We start from the raw sequence: 14,121 nt of genomic DNA, 5'->3' as shown, positions 1-14,121 counted from the left end.
AGGACTTTCATTTGGCACTTCTTGTGAATATTTCCTTATGGTCTACATATAAATCATCCAGAAAGCATCCTTTTCACTTCAGCTGTGTTGTTACTGTGAATGACTGACAAAGTTGTGAAATAAAATCTTAATCAAATACTTGCTAAAGCCTGCACAAGCTATATAACATAAAGCTCCCTTACACTGTAAATCAAGAAAGTAATGAAGGCAGGCAGGGAGGAAAGCAGAACATGTCTTTCTCTGGAAATTTAGGTCTGGAAAGTGCCTCAAAAGAATAAGCATAGCTTTGCATACTTTTATCAGAGGGGTGAGAAAATTATATGCTATTTATCTTGTAGGGTAGTCATTATGCTACCTGATATTTTGTAAAACTGTTCAGGTGGGTTAATTGCCATTTTCCGTGCTGGTTGGAAGAATGTGATTTAAGTAGGAACAGTTTTAATATGAATGTGTGCTCATTCTCTTAACAGCAAATCAAAATGCCTTGTTTGTAGAGTTACATAACAACTGTTATACATGATAAACTATTGTTGGCTCTATTTTTAAGCTGTCAGCTAGAGAATGCTTGAGAGAAAGCAGGACAGAAATAACAGATAGAAATGATAAGATGCCTGCCAATGTTGGTTTTTTAAATCATATCATGATAAAGATTTATTCTAAATAACACAATTTAAATAGATTCCATGCCCATATTTATCATAGTTTTTGCACAGATTCAGAAAATTTTTTTTTTAGGTTTTTTTTAAAGATGATATGATTGAGTTGATGTAACCTCAGTACAGATGCTAGTTTCAATAATTAATTTAGGACTCCAAAAGGGAACTATCCCTGCTGATTAAACAACACTAGACAAGGAAGCAAGCCAGGGATATCTGTATAGGTTTTTTTGTTTTGTTTTCCTTTGTTTTAGTTTGGAAATATTAGTTTAGAAAGGAACGTGCCCCAGCACTTGCCCACATATATAATTTTTTTCTTTTCCCAAACATTTAACTGTCATGCTAGAAAATGCTTTCTGTTAATTTGAAGGATTAAGTAATGAAACAAAATCAAGTGTAATAGATGTAGAGTAAACTAAAAAAGAAAAAAGAAGAAAGTATATTGTTTAAACGGTGTTATCTTGCATAAATGCTTTCCCTGTTAGAACAAATACACAACCATCCAAACGAACAAACTGAAGAACTTAATGGGACTATGCACAATTTTGAGTCAGGGTTGATAATTTGGACAGCAAACTTAAATACAGCCAGTCAAAAAGCCTAAAATTGAATCTTTGCAGATTAGTCCAAGATGTGTAGACTGAACCAATAAGCAGGTGAACAGACATTCACTTTGGATTGCAGAAAGGTATCCACATGCCTGCAGTTGCCCAGGCTAGAAGCCAGGGGTGCTATAATACTCATCTCTGCTAAACTAGAGCAGACAACTTGGGCCAAGGTTAGCACACCAACCCTGCAAGTGAGGGTTTGCAGGAGGAGGAGCAAAGCGTTCTCAGATGCTGGCAGAACTGATAGAAAACCTGAATTTAGAGGGGATCTGGGAAAGAAGTTCAATAAACTGATTTAACCTAAATCAGTTAAGTCTGATACTGCATCCATCCAGGTTCATTTTAAATTGGTTTCAGTCATTTTGAAAGTGGTTTATGTGTGCTAAACTTCTGTTGTGTTACAGATTTGAATTAGTTTCTTATCGCTTATACTAGTTTATAAGTAATTTCTGTTCCCAGCACTACAGAGGAATCCTGGTGAACATGGACAGCATTACGATGAACATAGAATCTAGAGGGGGTTTTTTTTTGTATTTTTAATGCAGGAAAGCATGCATTAGAGTGTCACTGTACACCAAAATATAGAAGAGGCTTTCCCAGGCATCCTCAGAAACAATATTTGAGTAGTGTGAGAAACAAAAGGACAATGGATGTTCTGAAAAACATCTTAATGCCACAAATTAAAAGCCAAATATGCCAAAAACTATTATATAGTAATGCATGTATGTTTCATATTTACCCAAATCCAAGATGACTGTGAATTTCAGATAACCCCCAATAATTAGATTCTACACAAGGAAAAATTATAAATCGGTTATAGTCTTTTATATATAATTCTAATTATTGGAATGTTTTCTTAAAAATGTCATCCTTTTCACCACTGCAGCGGGGAAAGCAATGGTAGGGGAACAGGCACTGCCTAGTTGGGAGGGGTGGGAGAAACAAGTGGTGGGAAGGTGGGGGAGGTGGGAGCCAGATATGGTCGAAGAGTCATACCATGTAGGGAGTTATGCCATTTGACCGCCCCCCACCTAGCCCTCTGCTCCTTATCTTCCCCATCACCTGTCCCCCTGCTACCTATTTCCCTTGTGCCTGTTCCCCACACAGCCTCAGGTCCCACACTTCCTCTTCTACCCTGTTTCCTCACCCTGAAGCCTCTGTCTCCCTTTGTGCCTGCCCCTCCCACAGCTTTGAACCCCACATTGTCTCTGCCCTCCACATCCCCTTTGCTTCACTCCAGCAGGCTTTATCTCTGCTCCAGCCTGGGGCATGAAGCATGGTCTCAGCCTGATCCTATAGCAGCAGTAGCAACATGGAAGCTCTGTCCCTGACTTCGGCACCCAGTCAGAGTTGGCACTGCCCCTCCTGAGCTGGGTTAAGGATAGACCAAACGTGTGCTCCAGGCCCCAGGCTGGAGTGAGGACAGGACTGCCAATGATCAAGCAAGGGTAAGTGGATGGTGGGGGGGAGGGAGCAGGCAGCAAAAGGAGAAGTGGAGTTGGGGGGAGACAGGGGAAAAAGTGGAATATGGGGGCCTGAGGCTGGGGGGATACAGAGACAGTGTAAGTACAGGCAATAGCTGTGGCTGTGGCCCTGACCCTAGGTCAAAGCCAGAGCCAGAGCCACAGCATCTTCCTGCCCCCCACCGCCTCATACTTGATTCCAAGATGAAGAACTTTTCCCCCCATGTTGAGTGGTATTATTCTGCATGTAGCATCAGCTCAGAAAGATTTTACTTTTCTCGAAGTTGTGAATGGATACCGTTGGGGAGAGTACTGTTTTATCGCAGCAAAAGTAACTGTGCCTAAGCGGGCATGTAAATGCTGATCAGGCACAAAAAACATTGTGCCAGACCCCTGCCTGCCATCTAGCCACATGGCTGTGCTCTTTGGGCACTCTCATGCTGCAGCTGCCCCTCCTCCACCCAGCACCTTGACCCAGAACCCAGGTATGAGCCCCCACCCCTCCCGTCCTGCCCAAGCTTGCTGCCAGCCCATAGCTGCTCTACCTTGGCTCAAACTGCTGTGGTCTCAGACACACATGAAGACACTACACCAAGAAGCAGCTGACTCCAGCATGAATTAATAGCATATGTAGATGCATCCACTGTGTATCAGAATACAGTAATCTTTTATAACCACCTTCCTGACAATTAGTGCAAATTTTGATGCAGGAAGTTCAGTCATAACAAACAGATTTTGTTAGAATAGATAGAGGCATTTCAAAATAGTTTTGAAATGAACTGGCAGGCAAACATAACAGATGTTATACACTGAACCTTAGATTAAGTTATAGAACCTGTTTTATTAAAATAAGAACTGTTTTATTCAACCCTGTTCAGGCAAACTCCTACTGATTCCAAAGGATGGTTGTCTGAGTAGGTGTAAATGAAACAAAGCATGAGGCTAAAAGGCCTCAGAATGAGTTTCTTGTCTTTAATCCCTTTTACTTTTGGAAAACAGCACTACAAGTTTAACATCTAGCCAAAGAGCTACTGAATACAGATAAAAGAAACCTACTTTTAAGAAACATGAGCCATGACAGAAAAGGAATACAAATATAAAATTGATGCTAAAATATTGTAGACAAAGACAATGGAAAAATGTGTTTTATAAGAGTATCAGAGCCCATGCTATCATTAAGAACTCCTATAGAATCCTGGGGCTTTGACAATTTAATATGGCCTGAACAGAAAGACCCGAGTAGTAGTGGAATTCAGCAGTATTTAGTGATGGTAATCACAAGAGTTTGGGAAAGCTTTTGATTAGGGTTTCTCTTAGTTGTGACTTACCCATTTATCTGTGGACCTGGGGTTTTCTAATGCAGCAGTGAATTGTAGGTACTCACTCCATTCTTCTACTTGTTTCAGTATATACATTTCAAACCCACAAAACATACTTATTGATCTTGAGCTAGAAACTATGGGAAACTGTTGGAAACAAACAAACAAAAATATTTGTTGGAGAACTCAAACCAAACCTTCTCCTTTAATTAGGGAAGGAGAAGTAGGTTCTGTCTTGGAGCCCTGTTGATTTCTTGTGTTATAAATGTGGGAGGGAAAGAGGGAAGGAAGAAAAAAACCAAGATCCTCTCATGATGTTTGGTCAACACTGCTTTGATCTGTTGGAAGATTGGACAGCCACCTACCAGCTAGAAATTATTCTGAGCAAGAAAATAGGCTGTTCAGCTGTTCCTAAATACAAGAGAAGTGTGCTCAATACAGTGGTAATGGGTTGAAATGGTATGCGATAGAGAGGAGGTCAAACTAGATAAGCTAATGGTCACTTCTGGCCTTAAACTCTATGAATATATTAAAAGGATTTTTACATAAATTCATATTTCAGAAGAGGCAAAAAGGAATACAAATTTGGCATGTGTTAACAGAAAATTAGTGCAATAGGATAAAAATATTTTGAGAGAGCTGAAGCAGGGATAATTCATGGCTAACGGGTTCATAAATATTCAGGTTCAGATGTATACCTTGGGTTTGCATATGTTCTAGTTTCTCATAAGAAAGGTTTTCATGGATCTAGCTGTAGCTGATTATTCATTTCTTTTTGACACAATATTTTGATTATAAAAAAAACAAGTATAAAGTGTTCTTCAAATAATTATTATTGTTCCTGTTCTGAAAAAATATTTAAATACCATTTTCTGCTTCAGCATCCACTAATGCATCCATCTACTGGCAGGTGGACCAGAACTAAGGACTTTGTAAATTTTGTTGATGAGTGTCTTATTCAGTTCAGTTCCTATTTACAAACATTCCTCCTGTCTGCTGCAGCATGCAAGGGAGTCTCCCCTGATGCTCAGCAGGATGCCTATTTAGTTCTTTCAACAGAAAGTAAAACTGAGCAGCTCTTTGCCAAAGTTAGGACTTGGAAAGTCCTAACTGCATGGAAATCAAGTCAATCACTCCTTCTGCTAGGTTACAGGAGCTGGGACAAGGAAGACCCCAGATCAATCTGCTCTAGTGGGTCAAAGTTTGGCGCCTTGAGCCTGTCTGAACACATCTAACTCTTTCCCCTGACTCATACATGCACACACATACACATCTTGGATCATTTCCTACCTTAGTATTGCAACAACAATAGACTTCTGTCTCTTTCCTCTTTCTGGGGTTATGTCCTCCATCTGCAACTTCAACACCTTTGCTGCATTTGGGCTCTCAGTGTAGTCTCTGATAGGAAAGTTTCCTTCTGCAACTGGAGCTGTCCAGCCATGGTTCACAAACCTGGAAGTTCCTATCATCTCAGCTGCCCAGCGTGACTCACTTTCCCTATTTTGCAGTCTTTGAAAACCAAAAGGGCAGAGTTGGAAGTGATCAGGCATCACTAATTGAAAGATCCAGCTATCTGAGTTTCTCTCCTATTTGAAAACTCTTCTTTAACTATATACATAGTTCACCAATTCCATTAAATTATCTCATATGTTGATTTCAACTTTCCATTGTTTTTATCTGCATCCTTCGTCTCTATCCAGATCTCGTTCTAATTCTTCTGTTAAATGAATTAGAAATGAATTAAAAATTATAGCACGAGGCATAGACCCACAACTTTAGTTTAAATCTGTCTAGCAAAATTATCAACATAGGAACAAAATCTACTTACCTTCCCTCACCATAAAAAGTGATTTCTGAGCAAATACTTGCCTTGAAAAATATAATCTCTGTTCTGCTGTGGAATGTCTATGAGAAAAATCTGATTCCTTTAAATGTACTCATTATTCATTTTGCACATTTTTAAAATGAGATTAAAATTAGTATTTTAACTGCATCTGTTATCTAGTGATTGGTTACATATGTTACCTACTATTGCTGAATGAATATTTCTTGAAATAGTTAGAAGGCTTGAAATGCTTTGAATCTACTTTGGGTGGGTTGTGGGGAGGGGAGAGGAGGGGAAGTGATTATACGTAGTATTGTAGAATTTTAGAGATTTCAGCCATACCAGCTTTTTTTGAGTGTTCCTTCTCAGAATAACGAAGCTACAATGAAATGCATTTGCTATATGAATAAATTATATCTGACATTTTTCACCACATTCAGGAATAAACATTTTCTATAAATGTGTAACCCTTGTTGTGAAATTCACAGTCATATGTCTGCATACCTGCATTTTGTTTCCAGTATACAAGGGCTTGGAAAGTGTCTTAAAATACTAGTCCTGTTCCTATGCTAAACAATGCTGCATCGATACACAAGCACAAACTTAATAGTCAGGCATTTCAGTCATGGAAATATTCATCTCTGTGTGTATACAGTTCTACCTGCAAAGAAATTGGTGCTCTATCACTTGGTGTTACATTAAAATCTTGTATGCTTTATAGTCTTGCTGATGTCAGGGCTTCTATAAATGAGACTGAATAAGCTGAAAAGGTCTTCATGACAGTAAGGAAACCAGTAGTCACACACATCCCAGTCTTGTTCATCATTAGGAAGTCTAGCGGATTGACAATTCTGCCTGATAACATTTGCCCAGGTTCCTGTGATCTTATTTCTGGACTCATTCCCATCATCTGGTCCAGGCTTTCTGACAAAAAGTGCTCAAAGTTGAACAATTCAATTAAACAACTGCAGGAAGCTTCTGTCTATCAGCTTCCTGTTGTCATTCTCAAAATTTGCCTAAATTAACAGATTTTAGTTTGAAATAAAAAATATCAAAGCAAAAGCTTTGTTAAATTGCATGCCAGCAAAATGTGCCTGTTACCTCATCACAATCCCATTGCTTCTACATGGGAAATTTCTGCTGATATGCATACACAAGACTCTGGGTAACTCCCCTGTAGAGCTAGTTGTGACTATACACGGGAGAATATACTAAGGAGAATAACTGTAAGTCTCTCAGGAACCAACCTCTAAAACTCCTATGATTCTTTTTCTGCCCACTGCTTGAAATGCCTCTTTACAGGAGATGATGGAATTTCAAAGTAGAGAGAGAGAATTTTGTGATGCCAATAGTCAGAAGCACTAACAAAATTGTGATATTAATCTTGCCATTCTGTAGCAGTCACTTTAAATGATCTAAAGTGTGTCAGGACTGGCTGTTGGACCAGCAGCAGCAGCAGCAGCAGCAGCACGTTTCTGCAGTAGCATTCTGTGGCAATATCTGAGCTAGCAAGCTAACAAGCATAAAGATGATGAGGTTGTAAATAATGCTCTAGAACAAAATTGTTCTTGGAGAATCTATACCAATTTCTCCATCCAGGCTAGAAGAGATGAGAAAATGAGAGTAGATTGTGCTGTAGACCTGGGATGAGAGAATGCTGTCTAGCCTATCAGGAATTTTCAGCATTGTGTGCATTTTGCTTAAAGTGTATGACTGTCTTTGTAATCTGCTTTGCATAGTTTGTCTTATTTCCTTATTTTAAAACCTTTTCTCATTAAAGATCATTTATGTGATCACTTATTAGTTGAAAGAGTGCCAGATGTTTGCATGATGTGAGAAAAAATGGTATTTTTAAGTAAAAACAAAACAGATAAACAAACCCAGACTTTAAGCCTTTATTTGTTCTATATAATGCAGACAAAAAAAATCCAAGTACAAAATAAAATTAACAGAGAAAATTGGGTGTGGGGAATGAACAGTGCAGTAAAAATAACTTCCGAACACATAAAAAATTCTGTCAAGAAGGGTTCATTGATGCAATAGGTAGGATCTTCTTTTCCCAGTGAATTGGCACAAACCCATGGAATTAGAGTACCATGATATTTGGCCAGTGTGAAGGATCTGATGGATCAATGAGCTCTCACTCGGTGCTGTTCATCCAGAAAACAGTGCAGTCTGAGAGTCCTGACATTGGTCATATGGTGCCAATTAGAAGGGTTTTCAAGAAGTTGTAGGACCTCTGGTAGTTTTTCATGATGCAGGGCATTCAGATGTAACATTTGTGATCACCAAGGAATATAGTCACTAACTGTGGAGTCTGTCTGCTGAGGATGCCCACTAATTGCTGCTACATTCTGCCTTCATTCATATTATTCTTTGAGTTGATAGCCAGGATCCTTCTTAGGTTTCTTAGGTTTCTATGTTTGGTTGAACCACAGCCAGCATTTTGGTGACAACCATAACTTTTTTCAGCTTTAAATTCATCTGCAGGCCACTTATTCTTCAATGATGCTGCTACAGGGTCCTTGGCTATCTTCTCTTTGGTTTGCTTTCTTTGGATCCTTAAGTTCAGTACACTGGTTATTGTTAGTGATGGTAGGTTTAGGATCTGGTAGTTGCATGTGCAAAACCTAAAGGCCAAAAAAGTAACAAATGATTATTTTTATTGTAATGTCTCCTTGGCTTTTGAGATAAAACTTTTTTCCTTCCTGCTATTTTGGAAAGCCATTTTCATAGCCTTTTCCCAGAATTGTGAGCCGATGAAGAAAGTGTGTCAATTTGGATCACTTGCATGTGGAAGCATTAAAGTTTACAGGCCACCATGTATTCTAGAGGTCTGCATCATATGCTACCTGCTACTCTGTTACTATGCCATACATGTTTTCTGGGTTAGGAGTCCCAATTTACCTAGTCAGAGCTGTAATGATTTGCACTGTATGTTACATGCTGTTTTGTCACTTGCTGTGTTTGTGTTAACACTGGGGCATGATATAATTATAGTAGTATTTCAGAGGACATACCCTAAGTGAGGAGGGGCTGCTGAGTCCAGGTTAATGTCTGTACCCTAACCTTGGAGAAAATACTCCTTCTGTATCTAAAGAAACAGTAAGGATGGTGGCACAAGACAATCCAGCTATGTGTGCACCATGGCTATTTATAATGATGATGTTCTTAGAGATCTTCCATGCAACTTATTCAAGAACAAAGGGAGAAAACAGACAGAACCTACAGTGTTAGAGCAGTACTAGAGTATTTTTGGTACTTGATATGCCATCTTATATTATCTACTGATATGCTCAAAGATTGTTGCACCAACACTTCCCCTTCTGCAGTAATGGCATGTATAGGGAATAGCAGAATTTGTGTTTTATAAGTCACAGTTTGGTATCATCATTTGGTGCTATGCAGAATGTTTGGAAAGGTTCTACATCCTCTACACTTCATGGTTCTGCCAAGGGATTTGTGAGAAATTTTAATGGCTTTGTTACAAAAGTGGGGGGTTTTGTGAGGTTATGAAAAAACTATTCATTTTTTGAGCAGTTACATCCTATCACTCTTGACTTGGTTTCCTGTATTAATATTCCTTAAATAAACAAACAACATGTACTCTACTGAAAAACTATAAAAATCTAATTACTTGATAAGCAGGAATCCACAGTAAGGAATTATCTTTTGGATTTTTTTTAAATTGCATTGGCCAGAACTTGATGGAGTGGGGAATGGAGCAGATAGCACCACAACACAAGGGATAGCAACTTCAACAGGGGAAAGGTTGATACTGGAGTTCTAGCAAAAGCATGCAACACAGTTGAGGAATTAGTTTGATTTGGAGAACAGATGAGGGAAGGGAGGATGTTGCTTCCTCCCCTCCCCCCACCAAACAACTATACTCAGAAGTAACTACTTCGAGCATGTAGAAAGAGGCTGAATATGGAATGAAGGTGATCAGAACTCACATCTTCCTATCATGGCAGTTCCCAGTACTGCCAATAAAACAAAAAACAGCTGCGTAAATATTAGCATGCATTAACAATTAATGCAAATGTACAGTGCTTACCACATCCTCCTTTGTGTTATTGAGACCAAAGCGTTGTTAGACGTGGTAGGCTGCCTGGCAACAGAACTGGACAGGGAAGTTCAGGTTATATTAGTGCCCAACCAAGCTGTCTGGTGATTCCTCCCATGGAGACTCCCCAAGTGGGCCATGATGGGCTGCTCAGTGCTAGCATCCCTTGACAAAAGTCCATCCAGCTTCTTGTAGTATAGGTGGTGGTTTGCTCTGTACCAGATGAGCAGTTTTTGTCCCTCACCTGTTTCTAGTTCTTCTTCAAGTTGTTCCTTATGCTCCATCTCCATATAGACAGCCTCATATGCCTCCTGGTTATGATTGTTCTGAACAAGGCTTAATGCATCTTTTATTTTCCCCACATTGTGCAAGGGGCCAAAATCTCAGCCTGTTGTCCAGTTGCAGACATGATTGAGACTATACATTTCTAAATTTCTAAGGAAATGTTTTCATGTGTTGCCATGTGAATACTATCAACGTGTTGTTCCATGGGGCATCTGGGCAGAGAAAAGGAACCTGACATAGGAGCAGAAGAAACCACACAGGGAAGCAAAGTGCCCAGACCAAGGAAGTTTACAAAGAAATGTGGGAAGGTAGTTGGCAGACAACCAAAATAAATCTGGGCAGGCTCACAAACTTGGGATACAATTACACAAAATTCTCTTTGGATAAAATGTCCTGATTTACATTTACATCCTTATATCAGTACAAGAGCTTATGTCATGTGGATGTGACTTAATTACACCACATTATAGGATTTAACCAAGAAAGCCAGTTTATAGGGACAAACCCTCATTCTTCCTTTGCCAATTGTGGTCCCATTTGCATTTGATACATGCCTGGGTTTACAATTATCCATCTAGTATAAATCTATCTTATTCTCAGCAAACTGGTGAAGGAGGAAATGGTAATGACAGCAAAATGCTGTATTTGGTGTTGCAGGACTTCACCCAGCTGCTGCTGCTTCTCATTATTTTATTATTTTTAGCTCATTTCCCCACTGATTCTCTCTTCCTCTCAAACCTACAAAGCAATTAAAAACAAAAAAATCTGGTATGAATGCTTATGCAAGCACTATCTGTATAAATTACCTTTTTCTTGTGAAGACTCATATAAGCAAAAGTCAATTACTTGAATGTGCTTGGAAAGTGAACACAAAATGGGTACTTGCCTGAGCAAAGCAAACTCATTTGTAAATTCAAGCAAATATTCAGGGAACATCATGTGCAGTATTTTTGTCCCTAACTACTACGGCCTGGTGCAGACTCAAAGAAAAAGTCAATGAAAATGACTTGCACTGACTTCTGTTGTCTTGGACACAGCCTGTAGTAACTATAATGTAAAAACTAATGGTATGCTACTTGCTTGTCAAAACGAATTACTGGGCTCAGGTGAGTGAGTGAGTAGACTTTTGCAAGACTGGTATGAATATCAAAGGGTATAATTTCAGTAGCTGAAGTGAATGACTGCTATCTACTCCATTTAAATTGGTGAAATATCAGTTTTATGCTAATAGAAAAACCAGGAAAAGCTAATAGAAAATGCTTTGATTAAGGTACTTGTGTGATGACTTCTCTCTCAGTGTAAAAATAGAAATAGTAAAAATAAATAAATAATATAGATTACATTTCTGTAACAATGTAACACATGTTAACAGCTGCTACTGTAACAGTATTTTCCACTAGTGTATTCAGAGATTGGAATGATGAGGTCTCTTTGAGGAATCCTTAAGTTACTATAGATCTCAGAGGATGATTTTCTTTATTACTGGATGAAAAGCAGGTAACATCAAGAGAAAAGATAAACATAAATCACTCAGGGTTCTTGTGAAATTATAGTATAAGAACTTGACATTCTATATCAGTTGACACTAGCTTTTCTGTAACAAATGCATTCCAGAATACAGCTTCTCAGTTTCTTATATCATACAGTAACAAAACCCCAGGTTTACAATAAAGTACAAAGACATCTAACACATGCTGGCCTACTGAAAGAATATAGATCAAGGATGGTGTAACTCTCCATTGCAAAACAGAATACATAGAAGAGGAATATTAATGTATAGTGGATACAGGTCTTCAACCTTTACCTTTGTGGCAGCATCGAAGCATACAAAGCCCATGCTAAAGTCAATGGTAAGCCCCATAAGATGGCTCTCCAAAACACAGGCATATGTCTTGCACTGCAAATATCAGAAAACAAAGTTAGTATACTCTGTCTTATGCACTCATGTATTAGTTTCCAAAAGGTATTTTTTTGTCTAATGCACACATTTTCTATTGCATGCAACTCAACTTTATTGTTAGAGAAGAAATCACTTATATAATGTGCCAATTTCATTCTTGACATATCACAAAACAATGGAGTTATATCAGAAATGAACTTTTCCAAAGACGATAGGACGAGGCTATGGTTCCATTAAGGAGAAACAAATCAAAATTCAACAATTTTAATTGCCTAATATGACAACTGCTAAAAGGAAAGTTTCATTCTATCCAGATACTAACTTTGATTTTAGAAGATGAAACTAATAACTTCTACAAAAGTTTCAGAAGTCCAGATAAAAAATAAAGTGTATGAATAATATCTGTTGAAACTCTGGATGTAAGGGGTGCTCACGTATGTTACTCCCCTCACCCCCCCCAGTCTCTTAAATATCAGTGTTAAAATAGGCATCTTATTTTGGTGAAAGAATTCCTATAATTATAAGAGATATTCTTTTTTCAGCTAGGAGACAGTAGCCTATGAGTAAACCTTGACACATTCAATAGCTGTATCATTCTTTGGTTTATTTATTTATTTTAAAACATGATGTTTTGGGCTATGACATGGAAAATCAATTCGTTTCCTGTCAAACTGAATGCCCTACTTGAAACTTGGTTTCAGGTTCATAAAGGAAAAATTGCATTGTTTAATGCAACTTCCGGATTGTACTGTAAAACAGATTAATTAAAACAAAATCTGATGCACTAAAATGGTTTTTAAAGGCCATTTTTACAAAACTATGCATAAAGGAAATTGTTAATGGGAAATTTTGCATTTTGGATTTAAGTCAGAGACTGCTCAATTGCTGATGATTGCAAGGAACAGCATAAAGAGTAATGTTTTTTGCTACATTCAGTTTCAACCACTCTAAAATGTATGTATTATATACACACCATGTCAATGGGATGAAGTATAAATAATTAACATGGGCACAACATTAAGTTACTAAATGTTCATCAGTTTTAAGATGAATATTTGTTTCATATAAAGCTTTGACTAGCACTGAGAAATAAAACAGAAGGTAGGAAAGGGTGGCACCTCAGAGAACAATGATCTCTCATAAGCTACAGACTACTACAGCCTACTGAACAAGCTAGTTTATAGGGTGTAACCCTGCCTTGCCTTCTGCCTAACTTCAGGTAACACAACTAACTACCTCTCTCTCCTAATAAGAAATAAGTAAGAACATAATTAATATTTGTGTTTATTGACTTATATCCCATTCAAATGAATGTCTTATTTTTTCATATTTCTGGCTTTGCCTCATTGCAAGGTAAAATCTCAGCTCAATTGCTATTAATGGCAATATATTTATTACTGACTCTCAAACTCTAAGACTTTTCCCTCAAGATGAAATAGCAAGGGAGTTTAATTGCTTATAACCTCTGAAAAACAGGTTGTGTTTAGTTAGATTTTTAAGTGTCAATTCAGCAACCTATCTTGAGAAACCCTCATTCTGAAACTTGATCTTAAATATCTTTGGAAGCATCGGAACTTAAGGCAGGATTCTTAGAATGGAACTAAGATAAATAAAGGTAAGGTTTTTCAAAAGCATTCAGTGCCTTATATTTTTGGCATTTTTAATGCTCTAAATCCCATTTAGTTGTACAAATGACACATTATTTCAACATTAACACCATATCGTATACAGTAAAACTTACACATATACTAATACATATATAGAAAGAGTAATTGTGACCATATTTTAATAGTTCTGTAGTCATGTTGTAGCCATGATGATGCAAGAAATAAGTGAGAGACAAAATTTTTGTGTGAGTGATATCTTTTATTGGATACAGCGCATAATTAGTATAGTCCTAGACTGGGAACCTGAAGAAGAATGTACTTTATTGGAAAATGTGTTTATGTCTATCTCAACCAGGCCATTGGTTTAGTAAAAGATATCACCCACAAAAACC

At 37.9% G+C, this 14,121-nt stretch overlaps 1 protein-coding gene across 2 annotated transcripts in view; it reads right to left on the bottom strand.

Annotated features, from left to right (window-relative positions):
• Positions 1-14,121, bottom strand: part of SNTG1 (syntrophin gamma 1) — a 326,996-nt gene that overhangs the window by 40,066 nt on the left and 272,809 nt on the right. The window contains exons 16-17 of one of the 2 annotated variants that reach the window (XM_019547925.1): positions 12,027-12,119; positions 7,837-8,501 (exon numbers count right to left, since the gene is read on the bottom strand). In XM_019547925.1, coding sequence (XP_019403470.1) covers positions 8,367-8,501; positions 12,027-12,119 — 228 coding nt within the window. In that variant the 3' untranslated portion in view covers positions 7,837-8,366. Of the gene's footprint in view, positions 1-7,836; positions 8,502-12,026; positions 12,120-14,121 lie in introns of those variants that run through there. The other variant, XM_019547916.1, reaches the window with a different exon arrangement.

This window comes from Crocodylus porosus, unplaced genomic scaffold (assembly GCF_001723895.1).
Source record: "Crocodylus porosus isolate Cpor-Errol unplaced genomic scaffold, CroPor_comp1, whole genome shotgun sequence".
NCBI classification, from domain to species: Eukaryota; Metazoa; Chordata; order Crocodylia; family Crocodylidae; genus Crocodylus; species Crocodylus porosus.
Note: the sequence above shows the minus strand (reverse complement) of the source record. Positions and strands in the feature narration are given on the sequence as shown.